The 18,786-nt window shown below is 37.2% G+C and overlaps 1 protein-coding gene across 2 annotated transcripts; it reads left to right on the forward strand.

Moving 5' to 3' along the window:
• The first annotated feature begins 1,545 nt into the window (after positions 1-1,545).
• LOC137837483 (WAT1-related protein At1g43650) lies at positions 1,546-7,644 on the forward strand. Of its 2 annotated transcripts, XM_068646482.1 has the most exons (7): positions 1,547-1,832; positions 1,938-2,000; positions 2,139-2,255; positions 2,359-2,602; positions 2,888-3,049; positions 5,963-6,114; positions 7,296-7,644. In XM_068646482.1, the coding sequence occupies exons 1-7, from the start codon at positions 1,630-1,632 to the stop codon at positions 7,432-7,434; spliced, it is 1,080 nt and encodes a 359-aa protein (XP_068502583.1). In that variant the 5' UTR covers positions 1,547-1,629; the 3' UTR covers positions 7,435-7,644. The 2 variants fall into 2 exon arrangements, with proteins under 2 accessions (XP_068502584.1, XP_068502583.1); XM_068646483.1 differs by lacking the exon at positions 1,938-2,000 and having other exon boundaries at positions 1,546-1,832.
• Positions 7,645-18,786: the final 11,142 nt, after the last annotated feature.

The raw sequence follows: 18,786 nt of genomic DNA on the forward strand, positions 1-18,786 counted from the left end.
AGTGGTAGTTAGAATACTTTAGATTTTAATGTTAGAGAGAGATTAAGAAGAGAAAATCACGACAAGTTTTTGTACTCATTATAACCAATAGTGATTTATACTCATTTGTAATCAAGTTTTTTTATAAATGGATCCTCTTAATTTTTCACTTAAGGAAGAATTAGGTGTAGCCCAAGAAATATGGATGAATTAGAAGTATTCCAAGAGTTATAGAATATCATGGGTGTAATAAATTTTCCTCGCATATTTAAGTGTTGAGAAGCATAAGTACACACTTTATTTTCCTTCATTAGCATTCTTCCCAAACCCTAATAAGATATATCACAATAAATCTTAAAGGAATTAGAAAAAATCAGGAATAATCAATATTGGCGTGTTTGAAAAGTGCATTGTTCAAACATTGTTTCAACTATAAGAAATTATGTTCATGCTTCTATGCAATCAAAAAGTTAATCCTTATGCAATCACGCTCCTATACAACTTACATATTTCTATTGAAGTATCATCATTACTTATAATCTAAGCTAATAACATGTAACGTTATGCACAACTTTGTACATCCCATATAAACCAATTAGCCGAAATTATGTTAACTTTCTTAAGGCTAGAAAATATCAAATACTTTCAACAATCACTACAAAATATCATTTAATGACCAATTTTAGCGATCATAATAATTTGGTCACAAATAGTGACTGAAATGGCAACTGTTATGATTTTAGTCAGTAAATGAGTACAAATTAGCGAGCGATTTAAATTTTGGGTGTTAAAGCAGTGCAAAATAACAATTGATTTGATTTCGACCAGTAAATTCATATAAATTAATGATCGATTTGGTTTTGCTAGTTAAATACAAATAAATTTGTACAAATTAACGATCAATTTGATTTCAGACGCTATATCCCTACAAATTAGTGTTTGTAGATTTTTAATTAACAAAAATATCACGCTTTTATCCAATTTCTAGATTTAATAAAATTTTAGTTAGTCTTCTAGAAAAGCACACAAGTTTTATACTTTTTTAATGTAAATGAAATTTCATAAAGTGTAAAAGAAAAAAAATATCTAAACCTTAACTTAATATAGTATTAAAGTTTAGTAAAACTAAAGACACTACGAATAACTTGAACTGTTTCGGAACAGTGTATTCCTTACAATAAAGCCTAATTAAGGATAAGATTTGATCCCTTAAACTTATTCTGAGTACAAATACTTTAGGTCAAATAACATGGGGTTGAGGGTCCTGTTAAAGATTAAAACAACCAAAGTGATCATGATACTGAATGATTGGTTCATTAGTATCACTTTGTGGTATAGTGGTTGCAAAAAGCTTTCTCTTAATTCTGCAAATAGTTAACATAACAGTAACCGTGTTGCTTGCTTTGGTATGCAAAAGTACAATAATCTTAGCATGCGCCAGTGAGCCATGCCCTTCTACTGAAAACGATGCTAGTGCCTGGTGATATAACTTTTCAATTGTATGGGCCTAATTCATGCCACTTTGATGTCAAAATATATAAAGCACATTGCCAATAACAAAAGCATAAAGCCAACATGTCATATTGACTCCAAAATCTCTATATATTGAACAAGTTTCCTTGGTACCTGGTCATTCATACGTAGCACAAAATGAAGACCTTTTTGTTGGGGTGTGTGGCCATTGTGGAGAAAAACAAACCTTATGTTGCAATGTTGTTTGTTCAGTTTGTGTATGCTGGAATGGCCTTATTGTCCAAGGCTGCAATCTCCAAGGGAATGAGCCCTTATGTGTTTGTTGTTTATAGACAAGCCTTTGCATCAGTTGCTCTGTCTCCATTTGCTTTCTTTGACAGGTTCCAAACACTTCTATTACACTCATCACCTTCTTAATCCTCACCATAAAAATGCTTAAAAAAAATCACTTTGTTTGTTAACTTTAAGCATAATTGATTCTGCAGTAAGCAATCAGCACCTTTGTCATGCAATTTGTTGTGCAAATTGTTCCTTATTTCACTTGTTGGGTAAGGATATGTCTCTTTCCTTACCCCATTTCTTGTTTAACATTGTCAATTCAAGGATTTAAGTTTAAAACTATAAATTATTCTCCCTGACAGTGACATGACATTAAGTTTCTTTTTCTTTTGGTATGTGATGTACAGGTTAACTGCAAGTTCAAATCTTTTCTATGTTTCAATCAACTATACCACTGCAACATTTGCTGCAGCCTCCTCAAACACTATCCCTGCCATTACTTTTATCATGGCTCTTTTAATCGGGTAAAATTAACACAAACCATCTATTTTTTTTTTCTGATGAAGGGCCAAGAACTAGGGAAGTCAAAGTTTTGATATGGTGAAAAGTTGGTTTTGGAAATTTCAGGGTGGAAAGCCTTTCCATAAAACGTAGGCATGGATTAGCCAAGATTTTGGGGTCTATTCTAAGCCTTTCTGGGGCAATTACATTTGCTTTAGTGAAAGGACCTCCCCTGAGTTTTATGAAATGGTATCAAGAAAATCAGAACCATACTCCTTCAACAGTTGTTCACTACAAAGTTGATATCATTAGAGGCCCTCTTATGATGCTCTCAGCAAACATTATGTGGTCTTTGTGGCTTATCTTGCAGGTAGTACCTCTTTTCTCTGTCCCTCTTATTACAATATTACAATGAAGTACTAGATTTATGATATGATTTATTTCCAACTTAATATATTCTTCTTCATACATGTACTTTTGAAACAATTTTTTCCCTTTTGATCACTTTTCTCTTTCTTCTATTACCCTTCTTACTAAATTTAGAAAAAGGTTTGCAAAAAAGTTACAGAAACAAAAATTCTCCCTATTTCTTTTTCATAACAACTTGCTTAATTAATCGAAAATTTTCCACTAATATATATAAACTTGTTTTCAGGGATTTGTTGTGAAGCAGTACCCTGCAAAACTTCGCCTCACTGCTCTGCAATGCTTCTTCAGCTTCATGCAGTCTACTGTTGTGGCTGTTGCAGTTGAGAGGAATAATCCTTCGGCATGGAAGCTTGGATGGGATATTCATCTTCTTTCTGTGGCATACTGTGTACGTTTATAGTCTCCAATACTTTTTAGATGCATAGATCTCAACACTACCCCAGTTTAAATTTAAATAGATCATTATAAAAAAAATTACTGAATAAAAATCAATTTAAAAATAAAAAAAAAATTAATTATTATATTAATTAAATTATATATTATTTTATAAATTTAAAAAATCATTAGTATATAAAGTAAATAAACTTTTGATAGATAATTAGATATTAATTTAAATACTAATTTATAAATTTTATTAATAACAGAAACTATTTATATACTAATTTTTTTTTTAAATTGGTTTTTAATGATATTTTTTAAAATTTATAAAGTCTACAAATGTTCACAAATCTGAATTCCAGTGATTAATGAATAGGTAAAGGTTCAAAAGTTTGTACAATGTGCCGAGTAGATGAAAAGCTTTGATTAAGGAAAAAGAATGACATGTTTCAAATCAAATACTTTGTCCCCTTATTTAGACACACAGAAAAGACCTTCATGTTTTTTTCTTTGTTTTACAACCAAATATATGTTTTTCTTTTCCACCTCTTTGATGTATTCTTTTACACCTTTATAATATATATGTATATATATACATCTATATATATATATATATATATATATATATATATCCCAAGGAAGCAAGAGAGAAAATTGTTAATATAATTAATAATGCTATGAGAAAAAATAGGGTGTGAAGAAAATTTAATTTTGAATTAGTTTATGTAAGGTCATACTTGAATAAAATTTCTTATACCTCGGTTTATAAAAAAATATGAGAGGTTTATAGAACTTAAGTGTAGAAATATATTATAATTCGCAACAAAAGTTTTATTTATTTTATTTCTTATAAACATGATTTAGAATATAAATAAAAATAAAACAATAATAGAAAAAAATCACAAGTCAGAAGAATTTAATAATTGAATAACGAAAGTTTCATAAGTTTATTTTATTTTTAATTAAAATTCACAGAAACATGGTCCGAATGAAAATGAAATATATAAAAAATAATAATATAAGTGAATACAAATGAAACTTAAGAGCAATAGTTAATATAGCTCCTCAAATTTGTATTTCATTATCATATTGAGGGAAATATTAAATAAGTTTCTTAAATTTTGAATAGTTTCATTTATGTTTTTAAAATTTACTCTCTTTTCCTCATTTTAGTTTCTAATAAACATATGCTATCATTATTACCTAAGCCTCAAATTAGAAACTAGATAGCAAAAAATTAAACTAGTTCTAAAGACTCCAATAAAATCCCAAAAACTTTCATAAACCAATTTAAGTTTTTCATAATTTGAATGCAATGAGAAAGACTACTTGACCATTACTCCATATTGATAATACTTGGTCAATGAAAGTTTGATGCCCTAATGGAATTGAAGCATTATTTGTGCCCTAAAGTAATATTTCTTTATAGAAAACCTAGTTGTTTGTGTTGTTTTGATGTCCCGAAGGAAATAGAAAATGGCATTGAACTTTTGACGTGGAGAAGGATAATCATAGAATTTTGAAGTGCTCTAAGTATTCATCACGATGAATTTGAAAGTGCCCCATTTTAAGAAATAGATGGTAGTGGAAGTCTTGGTCTAAATGTGGTTGCATTTCTCTTGTAGGAGATAGGGAAATGTTGCATTCCTTACATCCCCGTCATATATTATGAGAACACCACGTATAACATTTTAATGGATTACACTTTGATTGCAATCCATTCTTGGTTTATCTTTAAAAGTTATGACCAACTATACTACTTATTTGTACAAGTAACCTTAAAAGGTTTAGGTTTAATTTTTTTTTAATTCTTATATTAAAGGAGTAAAAGTCAATTCAAATTTGAGATTTTTAAAGAGTTTAATATGATTCCAAATTTTGTTTAAACAAATCAATGTCTTCCATTAGATTGTCCTCATCAAAATCAATTTACATTAATGATTCTACCACACTACATATTGGATGGTTTTAAAAATGTTAGGATCATTATTATGAATTTCTTTTTAAAAAGTTGGAACCACATTAAAATTTTAAACCAAATTAAACTTTTTAAATAAGGTTTGGACAACATTAAATTTTAAGAACTGATGATTGAAATTGATTTCTGAACCTTGATACGAGGACGCAAAAATAATTATGATAAAAATATTCTATTCAATTTTACTCTTTATTCTTATGAATATACCATGATAATTGAGAAAACTATTGATCATATAATAATTTCTAAAAGTTATATTGGTATTTGCTAAAGTTTAGAGTAAACTTTATATAGTATAGATATTAATGGATGTTTGTATATATAGTATCAACATTATTGGTTCAAAGTTAGATAAATTTGATGTTAATTATTACAAGTAATCATGAATATTAGAAACTGAGATGTTTTCAAATTAATTGGAATCTTTTGTGCTTATATAGAAATGTATATTTTTATTGGAAATATGGAGAAAAATATTCTGAATTAAATGAATAAGACAAAAACAAGGAGATGATTATGATATGAATCGGATATTTTTTACTTATCTTTTAACTTTATGCAACATCTTTCCACATACATTCCCACGTCATAATTTGTCAATCTTCTACAATGTGAATATATTTTTAAAAAGAAAACTTAGATATATAACAGTAGTACTTAAGTTTTCCATTAACTATTCTTAATTTAATATTTTCTTCCCGAGAGAACCTTTTCAAATCAAAGATAATGGGAAACATGTTAATTATAGCTTCTTTAGATGTTTTACGATAAAAAAAATTGAAAAATCGACAAGAAAATTTACCCAATAAAAAAAAAGTTAGTAAATAATTGATATTATAGTAATTTTTTGTTTAGTTGAATCAAACAAGTAAATTACTTTTTGTTTTAGTTTTCTGAGTTCATATTCTATGTTTGTAGTGATGACTAACAGTGTTTTGTTGGCAGGGTATAGTTGTAACAGGCATTTGTTATTGGCTGCAACTCTGCACAATAGAGATTCAAGGCCCAGTTTTCACAGCAATGTTCACTCCTCTTGCTCTCATAATCACAGCAATATTCTCAGCATTTTTGTGGAAAGAAACACTTTATTTGGGAAGGTTCATATTCTACTCTATCAATCTCAAAACAACCACAAAATGTAAAAAATAATTTTAAGTTATCACATACCTTTTTCTGTTTTATTTATGAAATCAAAAGAATATTTTTTTTTATAGTTTTAGACTTTTAATATTTTTTATAAAATATCAAAGCATTACCAAGAAAATCGAAGTTGTAGTACTCTCGCTTTTTTCTGAAAGCTTTTTTGTTTTTCCTATATATTTTAATACACTTTCTAAAACTTATGATTTTGTTGGTGGGGAGGAAGTTTAATTAAAAATGGTGTATTTTAAGGCAAGCATACAAGTTTAAATATATTTTATGAATTCATAAATATTTATTAATTTTATATTATTCTTATTCTTTCTCGTAATTAAAGTCTGTAAAAAGTATTAATTTAATCAAAATAATCAAAACTAATATTATACACTCCACTTTTCTAAAATGTAAACGTGTAATATTGCATCTTTTTATTATATATTCTTATCATACTTTTCAAATGTTTATAATTTAAATATAAGTAAATTTAATATTTTAAAATATAGTGTCCACTTCATAAATAATAGATTTTATAAAAACATATTATAAGAAGATTTAAAAGTATTCTGAAACACGAAAAACTAAAGAGACCTACACACCTTTTTGCACTTCTGTGAAATTACTCTTCCAAAAAATTACTCGTTTAATAGTTTAAACATGTTTTAAATTCTTTCAAAATTTGTATTAAAATAATTATCCCCTATATTTAAAACTGATCCTATCCTTTTTGTACTTTGATATTTTAAAAAATACTTGTTTAAATTTATCTATATGTAAAATGTTCCGTATATATAAATAAATAAATAAGTATAAGGTATTTTACATGGTAAATTACCTCAATTTTAAATTTTTATAATCAAACACCTTATTATATGTTTCTTTTTTAAAATATTCATTTTGATAATATTTGGATAACAACCATTAATTAGGCTTGAAGATATTAAAACAATTTTTTAAAATTTCAGATATTAAAACAATTTTTAAAAATTTCAGATACTAAAAAGATTTGTTTTATTTAAAAGAGATAAAATAGTATTAACTTAAATTTTAGAAATTAAAAACATGTTTAACTCTGTTTGAATTTGTATATTATTCAGATAGTAACTAGGGTGGTTTTTGTTCTTTCCATTAATTATGGCAGTGTTGGTGGCACTATTTTACTAGTGGTTGGACTCTATAGTGTCCTATGGGGGAAGAGCAAGGAGAATGTAAAAGTTGAAAACTTAGAACCTCAGCAAACCAAAGAGGAAACAAGATTGGACTGCATTGTACAGCATTGATTTCACTAAAGTTCTGCAAAAGAATGTATGATCGCACTTAAAATTTGCCAAAAAGATGTCTTCCAAGTTGAATGTCTTTTCTATGATGTTTCTTTGTGTTATGTGTAGATATTTGGGTTATCTTTGATCATGTATTTTTCTTTTTCTTTAGGGAATATTAACAAATATCTTACTAAATATGTATATAATGATTTCTTTGTTAGCAGACTACTTTTAACCTTTTTAGCATATGATAGAGATTGCTAAAAGAAAAAAAAATACTTTTGACAACCTTATAATGGTATATAACTCTTAATGTGATAAGTTTAAAAATAAATATATATATATATATATATATATATATATAAAAAATAAAAGTAAGTTTAGAATTAAATAATATAAAAAAGTATTAAAATAATAATATTGGGAATTGTAATTTGGTTGTATAAGAAATGTGAGTTGTAAACATATCATTTTGTTAGAATAAATATTTTTTTCATTTCTTCAATATGTTATATGATTCAATTTAACTTCTAGATGCTCAATGTTATTGGTGTGGTATGTTGAATTGAATCTAGTTAAGGATATTTAGAAAATTTTGAGTTTAAATGAGATGTGTAAGGCCTCTTTGTGTACCTTTTTTTTACTATCTTTGAATTAGACCATTTGACAACATCATTTATACATGAAAATATTATTACCAAATATAAAATCTAGTTATTAGAATATTTGTTTAACTTTCATCTATTAATTCAATTGATACTTAAATTGAACAATAAAGCAAACACTAAAAGTTTCTAGTGGTTTTTGTGAGTGCATGGATAATACTTCAAGAAGGTTAATATGGATAGTAACTATTAATGAAGATTTGAGAATACAAGTTAAAAAGTTTGAGAACTTCTCTATTGAAAAAATAGAACCTTCTAATAGAGAAACTCTAAAAAAATGTTTCTAATTTGTATCCAACAATCTCTTAATAATAGTTAACTAAATGTTATTTGTTGAATGATCTTGACATAATTAAATAAATTATAACTATGTTACTGAATTTTAAACATCATAATTTAACTATCTCTGATTCACTATAAGAAAATATCTAATTAGCATAAGTTGAAGATCAATCTAAAGGTTTGAAAATCAACGCTAAACATGAATATGCATCGACTTTACGTTGATCCATAAACAAACGCTTTACATGTGGAAGCTAACAGGTCTTCGCACAATGCTGATTTTTTTTTATTTAAATATATTTTTTATTCTAGCGTGGGTCTAATCATTGCATACCACAGGAAAAAAAGTTAGATGATATTTGTTGATTTTATAAATCTGATTGATGTAGAAATTCAATTTGTATGTAACAAACCACATTTTAAAGGTTATAAAATTCATAAATATAATACAAATTCATATGATATACAATAAATTTTTGGAATTAAAATATAAAATTAATAAAGAAAATTAAATCAATTTAATTGATGTTATAATGAGAAATTAATGAACCAAGAATGTGTGAATTGAAATAAATTTGTGATGAACATTCTCAATCATGCACAATGTTATGAGTTTTCAATAGTAAAGAATCTAATTAGAATTGGTAGTATCAAACAAATTGAATTGCAAGTCAAAATATAATGTCAAATATCAATCCAATTTGAAGAAGTTGAAATATGAATTCCATTTGAATGATAAGCATTAATGAAATTGAATGCCTAATCTAAATAAGATTTGAAAGTCTAAATGAAAATCTATTTTCAATTTGAACTGGAGAACTCTTGTGGAAGTAGAATTATACATCACAAAATGTTTCAGTTCATAGGATTAGCCATCAAAGCATCCACACCAATTTTTTTTTTTCAATTGGAGGCACCATCTTTTTCATTAAGAAGTCTAAGCATTCATGAACTCCTCCAAGGTGAAAATATCAACAGAAAAGATTTGGTCTCTTTTTGAATTTAGGTCCATTTGAGTTAAATTCGTTATAAGAACCCTTATGATTCTTAGGAACCCATTTTAAAATACCTCTGGGAACAAAAACTTTCCTCACTTTATTGAACCTGACAAAATGACCTTTTCTCATACAATAAAAGCAGGAAACAATCGGTTGTTTCGACTTTTCAATAAGTTGTTTTTCTGCAATGGTTGAAAAAGTTTTGAAATCCCATTGTTTTTGCTCTCTGGATTAAAACCAAGTCCATATTTTCCAAACACACACTTTTCAGATGCTAAAACATTCTCAAAGTTGGATTTTCCTTTTGAAAGTTTGTCCACAATTTTCACGAGATAATGAATCTTATTTTCAAGAGATTCACAGTTTTTACAAAAACTTGAGTCACACTCATAAGAAGAGTTTTTGTAAATTAGTTCAAGAGTTTTCAATATCATTTATGGAGTTTTCTAGCTCTTTTTCTAATGTTTTTACTCTATTTTCCAGCCAATTATTTAAGTTTTTCAACCTATTGCTCATGAGGGCCAAACTATTAGCTTAATAATGAGTTTATTTGAAAACTTCAAGAAGTTGGCTATAATTTTCAACATTAATGGAATAATTTGAACTTACAGTACTTGATTCATATTCTTCCTTTTGCTTCAAACACAAATTGACTTCTACATCTTGTGAGGAGGAGCTAGTGGAAGACACCTCATTGTCTTGCCAAGCTATGTATGCCTTCTTGGCTTTGCCTCTTTTCTCACTTTTCTTGATTTCTGATTTCTCTTTGTTCTCACTGTTGAGGCAATCTGCTTTGATGTGTCCCTGCTCACCACAAAAAAAACATGTATACTTGTTAGTGTTAAAATCATTTGACTTCTTGCTACTGTACCTATTAGAGGAGTGATTTTTGTTGTTGTTCTTCTTCAAGAATTTGCTGAATTTCTTAGACAGCAGACTGAAGGTATCTTCATCACTATCATCACTTGATTCTTGACACCTCCTATGACCAACAGTCTTTAGAGCAATGCTTCTAATATGTTTGTCTTCATTTTCTTGAACAAACAACCTGTTCATCTCCAACTCATGCTCTCTAAGCTTCCCAAATAATGAAGTTGTTGTCATGGAAGTCAAATCTCTGGATTCTGAGATTTGTGACCTTTGGCTGCCATGTTCTTGTTGAACCAAGTGGTGTTCAAGCTTTGAAGAATCCAAATCCTTTGAAGGATGTTGAAGCCTCTGCTGTGCTTGATGTTGCTGTGCTGGTTTAAGCTTTGTTCTGGGGTAGTTTATATGTTGTAATCCACCCTGTGATTAAATCTAAAGCATTAGCATTCTCAATCATTGTGAAAACAAAATGATTTCAAACTAAGTAAAAAAAACCGATTGTTTTGTCGAAACAACCGATTGTTTGTACTTAGGTGTTTTGAGAAAAAGTTTGAAAACTGTTTTGAATGGTTGAACTGTTAAGTACCAAAACAACCGATTGATTCGAGGAAACAACCGATTTTTGTTTTGGGACCATAACAGAAAAACTGTTTTCTTTGACTGAGCTTTAAATGATTTAACTGTTTACGCTCCAGTCATTAAATGCTTTGACCAATCTTTTAATGCAATTTAAGAGTTTGTTAAGATTTGATAACAAACTACATCTTTGATTATATTCAGAAAAACAGATTTAAGAATTAAGAATCTTTGACAAAGTTTTTCTAAGAGAGTTTTTCAAAGTGCTGAGTTTGCTAAGAGTTTGTGATTGATCAAAGTGCTGGAATAGGATTCTGCTTGTATTGATTTTCATATTATCTTTTGTAACAGGTGTAATCCTTGTACTCTGTTGAACAATTTCGTTTCTGTGTTTGCTGAGATTGGCTGTGTGTTTTTGAGGTGTTCAAGATCAGCAATCTTAGTGTTGGCCAAAGAGAGTGTGTTTCTTGAGGTGTTCAAGGTCATTCTCTTGGTTGTTGTGTAAGTGATCAAGTGGTGATTGCTTAGTGGATATCCTCAGGGTTTCTGAGAAGACTGGATGTAGCTCAGGTTTGGAGTGAACCAGTATAAACAATTGTGTAAAATCTCTCTATCTCTAACTCTTTAAATTCAGTTTATTTGTTGTTTGCTGGTATAAACAACCGATTGTTTCTACGAAACAACCGATTGTTTTTCTGGTTCTATAGTTTTTGCTTGCTGTTTTGGCTAACTGAATTACTGAATCAATTGGTTCCTGAGATAAATTCATTCTAGTGTTTGAAAAGTTTGCGAAAACCCTTTTAAACAATTCACCCCCCCTCTAGTTTAAAGCCATCTTTTCTAACAATTGGCATCAAGAGCTTGGGTCTTGAAAGATATTCAAGTTGATCCTAAAAATCTTTTTAAATGGCTGATAGACTACCGTTTGGGGAAGGTGCTTCAATTAACAGACCACCTTTGTTCTGTGGTTTGAACTACCAGTTTTGGAAAGTTAGAATGAAAATATTTATGGAATCTCTTGACAAAGGAATTTGGGATGCAATTGAAAATGGTCCTTTTATCCCAAAGTTTGAAAAGGATGGTTCTGTCATTGAGAAGTCATGGTCTCAATGGACTGATGCAGAAAGCAAAAAGGCCAAATTCGATTGCATTGCCAAAAATATTATAACCTCTACTTTAAATTCTGATGAGTTTTTCAGGGTCTCACAATGCAAATCATCAAAAGAAATGTGGGACACTTTGGAAGTCACTCATGAAGGAACAAATGAGGTGAAAAGAGCTAGAAAGCATGCTCTCATCCAAGAGTATGAGATGTTTAGAATGCTTAAAGGAGAAACAATTGCTGATGTGCAGAAAAGGTTTACGCACATCATCAATCACCTTATGAGCCTAGACAAGACCTTTGACAAAGAAGAGCTGAACATCAAGATCTTGAAATGTCTTGATAGAGCATGGCAACCAAAGGTAACTTCTATTTTCGAATCTAAAGATCTAACATCATTAAGTGTTGCTTCTTTGTTTGGAAAGCTTAGGGAACATGAGCTAGAGATGAATAGACTCAATGTTCAAGAGAGTGAAGAAAAGCACACAAGGAGCATAGCCTTGAAAGCATCCAAACACAAGGGAAAGCAAGATTCAAGTGATGATAGTGATGAGGAAAACCTTAACATCGAAGGAGATGAGCGCAGTGGTGAGGAAGGTGATGTTAGCGTCTGCCACACTTTTCTAGAAAAGGCACAAGTCCTTATCCAAATTACCCATGTTGTCGGGGCTTCTTGGCTTTCTAAAGCTTCCTTTGGAGTCTTTAGTTCCCTTGTTTACCCAGTACAAGGGAAAGCCGTCGAGCAGCGAAGTGTCCCGATCGTTCTGGCGCACTTGGACAAATTTGCCTTTCCAGTCCTTGTAAGATTGCTGGAAGACAGAGAGGATCGACCTCCTAGCAATTCCGTTCAGGCTCACCCAAAGGCGATCTCCGGGGTTCTTGGCCTCGAACAAGAAAAGGAACACGTCAACTGAGGCCGGTAGTCTCAGATGCGCGCACACGATTTGAAACGCCCGCACGAATGCCCAGCTGTTGGGATGGAGCGTGGCGGCGGCGATGTCGAGCTCGGTTAGTAGTTCCCGCTCGAAACGAGTGAGGGGAAACCTGAGTTTCACCTTCTTGAATAAGGTTGTGTACACAAAGCAGAACACCTCGCCGTTGTTCCCTTTGTCATCTGCGCAGACCGACACATCGGGGGGACAAGGCAGCACGGTTAGTTTATCATCGTGCTCCTTGTGGAACGACAGGTGGGGCTCATCCCCTTTCTTCAATCGAAGCACTGCCCCGGCAGAATTTACTGAGGAAGTTTCCCTCAGCAAAGTTGAGGTGGCCCAGGGATACAGTTTCTTGTAGTCTGGAGAGGCATTGGAGGCTCCTCCGGCGACTGGTGGAGCAGCCTGAGCGGGGTTGGGACGAGAGGTCGCAGGCCTCTCAGCCTGGGAAGAAAGAGCACCAGGTGCTCGCGGTGGGTTATGAGTCTGAGATGGAGGGTCTCGCGATGAGGGAGGAGGATTTGCGGTTATCTTTGTACGAACCATCGTGGGAGCTGCAAAGGGAAAAGTAAAAGAGAGGTGAACGAAGGTTGCAGAGGTTGATCTGATTGTGAATGAAGGACGAAAAACGAACGAACGAAAGTTCGTTGTGATGAAAGAAGTGGAAGGTGAAGCCCTAAGTTGCGAAAAAGGGGAAGAAGAAGGAACAACCCACAGCGTATGCACCAGACAGTTAATGGATGATGCGAATCGGTTAAAATGCAGCAAACATCAACAGAAGAAGTAAAGGAGGTACCTTTCGATGATCAGACGAACGTTGTAGGGAGTTGGGGATTGAGAGGAGTTGAAGAGCGTCGAAGGTTGCAGAGGGAGTTCAGAACGTTTGAGAAGACAAAGAGGTGATGGAACAGTAGAAATGAAATGGGTTTAAGGGTTTTTCGAATGATTTTTGGAAGCGTAAACGACAACTAAAGATAACCGTTGATGAGGCCACGTGTCGGACGATGGGAAAGGTGTTTGGTGGAGCGTCAGGAAAGCAGAAAGTACGAACGTTTGGAATTCTGCGCCAGCGCCACGTAGATCGGCGGTGACGTGACTCCTTTAGTCTTTTCGCTGGACAAGCCTTCGCTCAAGACTGGGGGGCTTGTGTACCGTCCTGGTAGTCGGAAGTGATGACGTGGCAGCAAGCTATTATGAAGGCGTATTGAGCGGAGCCTATGGTTGGCAGAAGGGAAGGAAGTCGGGGGGCTCGAGTGGTCGCCAAGTATTAAGTTGGCGTGCTCCGGGCTCGTGTTGAGATGAGGTCGCCGGATGCGAACCCAGACGACCTCGTGGTTAGAGATCGCCGAAACAAGGACATCGCCGAAGATGAAGTCAGATAGTCATTTCCTAGCTAGCCAGAGGATGAGGTCGGGAGGCAGCTTACTTGAACATACATGGTGAAACAGGTAGAGTAGATCATGAAGACGGCCGGCGAGACCACAGGGAAGGTGTATAGGAAGGCACCCGATCTCGCCATGCAGAAGAGATCACGCTCCAAGGCAGCTTTGCGCTCCATGCGTAAGTAACTTAGCCAAAAGCCTGAAGAGTAAGGAGCGGCGCCCAAGTCAAGGATGCTCCAGATGGTGACACGTGTACAGCTGGATGCAAGCCATGTGTCCAGATGTGTAACTGTCAGGAGAGAGAAAGTGCCCAGGTATATAAGGGTTTCCAACGAACTTTGAGGTACACACACGTTTAGATTACTTCTTTACAACTGTGAGAACGAGAGTACGCTGAGAGAGAACTGGACACGGTTCCTTAGAGTTCTTGAGTTTTTCTCTTAGTAATTGGTGGTTCAGTCGCTGACTTGGGCGTCGGAGCGTGATCGGTCGCAGCGGCGTCGTTCCGTCTTTTGCAGGTTCTTGAGGTGGATCGCGGTGAAGGACGGAGGCTAACACGGCGCAGAAGTCGATCCAGGTTTGACGAGGCAAGGCTCCAGTGTTCTGGTCAACAGGCAGGATCATCAGGCGCCCACCGTGGGGCCGTGTAAAACCTGTTCCCATCCACAGCGTGAGTTCTTGGAAATTTCTGCAGTTTCTGTGTGGTTGTGTGCTGGTGCAACCATTCTCCGCCGTTCGTTCGAGTTTTGTTCAGCGTTTTCGAAGTTTCTACCGTTCGTTTGGGTTTGTTCAGTGCCGGGAGGTTTTCCACCGTTCGTTTGAGCTTTCGTTCGGTTTTCTTGGAGTTTCTTGCTGTTCGCACGGTTTATAATCGGTTGTTCGGTGCTTTTCCTGTTCGTTTGCGTTTCTGGCTAGTGCATCGGGAGCTCGTTGAGAAGCGGTGGTTTTGTGGTGAAGTCGCGAGTTTCTGTGGAGGTTTCCGCTGTTTGAGTCCACGTTCTGGAAGTTCTTCGGAGTCCACGGGGTTCTGACCGATTGATTGTTGCATCAGTCGTTCCTGAAGAAGGTGTTGTTCATCGCTCTTTGTGATCGATTAAGTTTTCATAAGAAAAATGAGAAGCAACCGTTCAAGTCCAGTTGCGCCCGTTGCTGCTGAAGGCGCCATGACTATGGCGCAGATGGTGGAAATCATGCGTTCGCTGCAGGCGAATGTGGAAGCCTCGCGTATAGAGCAGGCAAGAATGCACGAGGACCTGGTCGCCTCTCGGGCCAGGAATGAAGAGCTTAGCAGAGTGACTGAGGAATTGCGTCAAGCTCTTCAGGAGCAGCGAGGGCGTCCAGTCGCTGAAGAGGTCGCGCCGTCAACGCCGCCTCGCGTTTTCCCTATGCCTTTCGCTCAGGCGATTACGGACACGCCTATCCCTGCGAGTGTAGTACCCGTGAAAGCTGTTTTTACCGGCGTGGAGGATCCTGAGGCACATCTCACCACCTTCCACACGCAGATGATGCTGTCAGGAGGATCGGATGCTGTGTACTGCAAGATGTTCGTAAGCACACTCCAGGGAACAGCACTGGAATGGTTTGTGAGCCTGCCTACAGGCCACATAACCAACTTCCAACAGTTTTCGAAGATCTTCGTCAACCAGTACATAGTGAACAAGGCGCCGCCTAGGGTGTCTTATGATCTGTTCGACATTAGGCAGTACCATGGAGAGTCCCTTAGGGACTACTTGAATCGTTTTGGGGCGCAGATGGTCCGCTCACCGGCCAAGGACGAAGAAATGTTGGTCTACGCGTTCAAGAAAGGCGTGCTGCCGGGACCCTTCTGCGAGGCGTTGATTAGAGCCCACCCCGCCACGTTTGCTGAGGTTCGGCGACTTGCGGTGGCCCACATCGCCGATGAAAGTGAGGTCGCCGAGAAGAGGGGAAGCGTGGCCCCCGCTAGGCCACGTGCCCAGACCAGGATCCAGCCACAGAGAGTGCTGGAGACAGCGGCGGCCAAGAGGGATCAGAGGACTCGCCATCCTTATGGTCCAAGGAAGAACAAGGGCAGGGGCCCAGGGCGCCCTCAACTAGCACGGCGAGAGTACAATCGCCCACCAAAACATAAGTTTGTGATGGGGTTGGCGGATCTGATCGCCATCCCCAATATAGCGGCCAGGCTGAAGGCGCTGGAGAAGGTGGGCGACAAGGTGTTGGGACCAAAGCCAGACGCCTGGTGCGAGTTCCACCAGGGCTTTGGTCACACCGTTGACTCATGTTTGGCTTTAGGATACCAGCTCGACGACCTGGTCAAGAGCGGGTTCCTAAATGATTACTTGCTGGACAGAAGGACAGGGGGCGCGTCGAGCTCCCAGCCTGCGGGTGGTGAGGCTCAGCAGCACGAGCTGCCCACTCACGGAGAGATCCACACCATTGCAGGAGGTTTCTCGGGTGGTGGATCCACCGCGTCACAGAGGAAGAAGTATGCGAGGTTTGTGATGACGGTGGATATGTTCGAGGACCACTCGCCGGATGTGGACATTACGTTCACAAAGCAAGATCTTCGGGACGTTGTGCCCCATGACAACGACCCTATAGTCATCTCGCTGATAACGGCGGGCAGGAAGGTCCACAGGGTTCTGGTGGACCAAGGAAGCTCGGCAGACGTGATGTTCTGGTCGACTTTCACACAGCTGGAGCTACCCCTTGACCAGCTGAGGCCCTATGGAGGGTGCCTGTATGGTTTCGCTGGCGACCAGGTGGAGGTCAGGGGGTACATCGAGTTGAGAACTACGTTCACGGATGAGGCGGGCTCGAGAACAGAGAAAATCAAGTACCTCGTCGTGAACGCTCCTTCGGCATACAACATTCTGTTGGGAAGACCCACGCTCAACAGAATAGGCGCTATACCCTCGACCCGGCACATGAAGGTGAAGCTGCCATCTATGGAGGGGGTGGTGATCACCATCAAATCCGACCAGAAAGAAGCAAAGAAGTGCTATGAGAATAGCCTGAAGAATAAGAGGTCCGTGAGTTACGTGACAACCACCCCGCCTCCCGGTGTGAAGCCCAGGCCGACGGTAATAGAGGAGACCGCCGGGAGCGACGTGGTGATGGTGGATGCTGAGTTGGGGGAGGAGAACGCCGGTCGGGAGGAAGAGCCGAGGAACCGCCCCGAGGAAGCGAGGGAGCTGGGGATCGCCAGGGCGGTGATCGCCAGAGAAACCAGACCAAAACCCGTCGAGCAGTGGCTCGAAAGGGAGATCGGGGGAAAGATCTTCAAGCTGGGAAGATCTCTGGAGGCTGAGCTCCAGGACCAGATCGCCAAGGTGATAGAGCGACATCTGGATGCGTTTGCATGGTCCGCTTCGGACATGCCCGGGATCGATCCCGACTTCTTGTGCCATCATTTGGCGATGGACAACCAGGTCAGGCTGGTGCGACAGAGGAGAAGGAAGTTCAACGAGGAGAGGAGGCAGGCGATTAGAGACGAAACCCAGAAGCTCCTCGCCGCAGGCCATATCAGGGAGGTGCAGTACCCTGAGTGGCTGGCCAACGTCGTGCTGGTGAAGAAGAGCAATGGGAAGTGGCGCATGTGCGTTGACTTCACTGATCTGAACAAAGCCTGCCCAAAGGATTCATATCCTTTGCCAAGTATAGATGCCCTGGTCGACAATGCTGCAGGGTGTAAGTTGCTGAGTTTCCTGGATGCCTTCTCGGGGTACAACCAGATAAAGATGCATCCTAGGGACGAAGAGAAGACCGCCTTCATGACCGAGAGGTCGTGCTACTGCTATAAGGTGATGCCCTTCGGGCTGAAGAACGCGGGGGCCACATACCAGAGGTTGATGGATCGGGTACTTGCACCAATGCTGGGAAGGAATGTGCAGGCATACGTAGATGACATGGTCGTGACCTCGCCGGAGAAGAGCAAGCACGTGGCGGACCTAGAAGAATTGTTCACCACAATCGCCAAATTCAGGTTAAAACTGAACCCCGAGAAATGCATCTTCGGTGTGGAAGCTGGGAAGTTCTTGGGATTCCTCTTAACTGAGAGAGGAATAGAAGCCAACCCTAATAAGTGTGCTGCAATCTTGGCGATGAGGAGCCCGGCTACCGTGAAGGAGGTGCAGCAGCTTACGGGTCGGATGACCGCTCTGTCTCGTTTTGTGTCGGCTAGTGGAGAGAAGGGCCATCCGTACTTTCAGTGCTTAAGGCGGAATAACAAATTTGCCTGGACGAAGGAGTGTGAAGAAGCCTTCGTCAAGCTTAAAGAGTACCTGGCGAGCCCGCCGGTTTTGTGCAAACCGCGGATGGGGACCCCTCTCAGGTTGTATTTTGCTGTGACTGAGAGGGCGGTAAGTGCGGTGCTTGCCCAAGATCAAGATCAGGCCCAAAGGCCTATTTATTTTGTTAGCAAGGTGTTGCAGGGCCCCGAAACGAGATATCAGGCGCTGGAGAAGGCTGCACTGGCAGTAGTCTTTTCGGCAAGAAGGTTACGCCACTATTTCCATAGCTTCACAATACTGGTGATGACCGACTTGCCCATCCAGAAGGTTCTGAAGAAGCCCGACGTAGCTGGGA

Source organism: Phaseolus vulgaris, chromosome 4 (genome assembly GCF_000499845.2).
Source record: "Phaseolus vulgaris cultivar G19833 chromosome 4, P. vulgaris v2.0, whole genome shotgun sequence".
In the NCBI taxonomy this organism is placed as follows: Eukaryota; Viridiplantae; Streptophyta; class Magnoliopsida; order Fabales; family Fabaceae; genus Phaseolus; species Phaseolus vulgaris.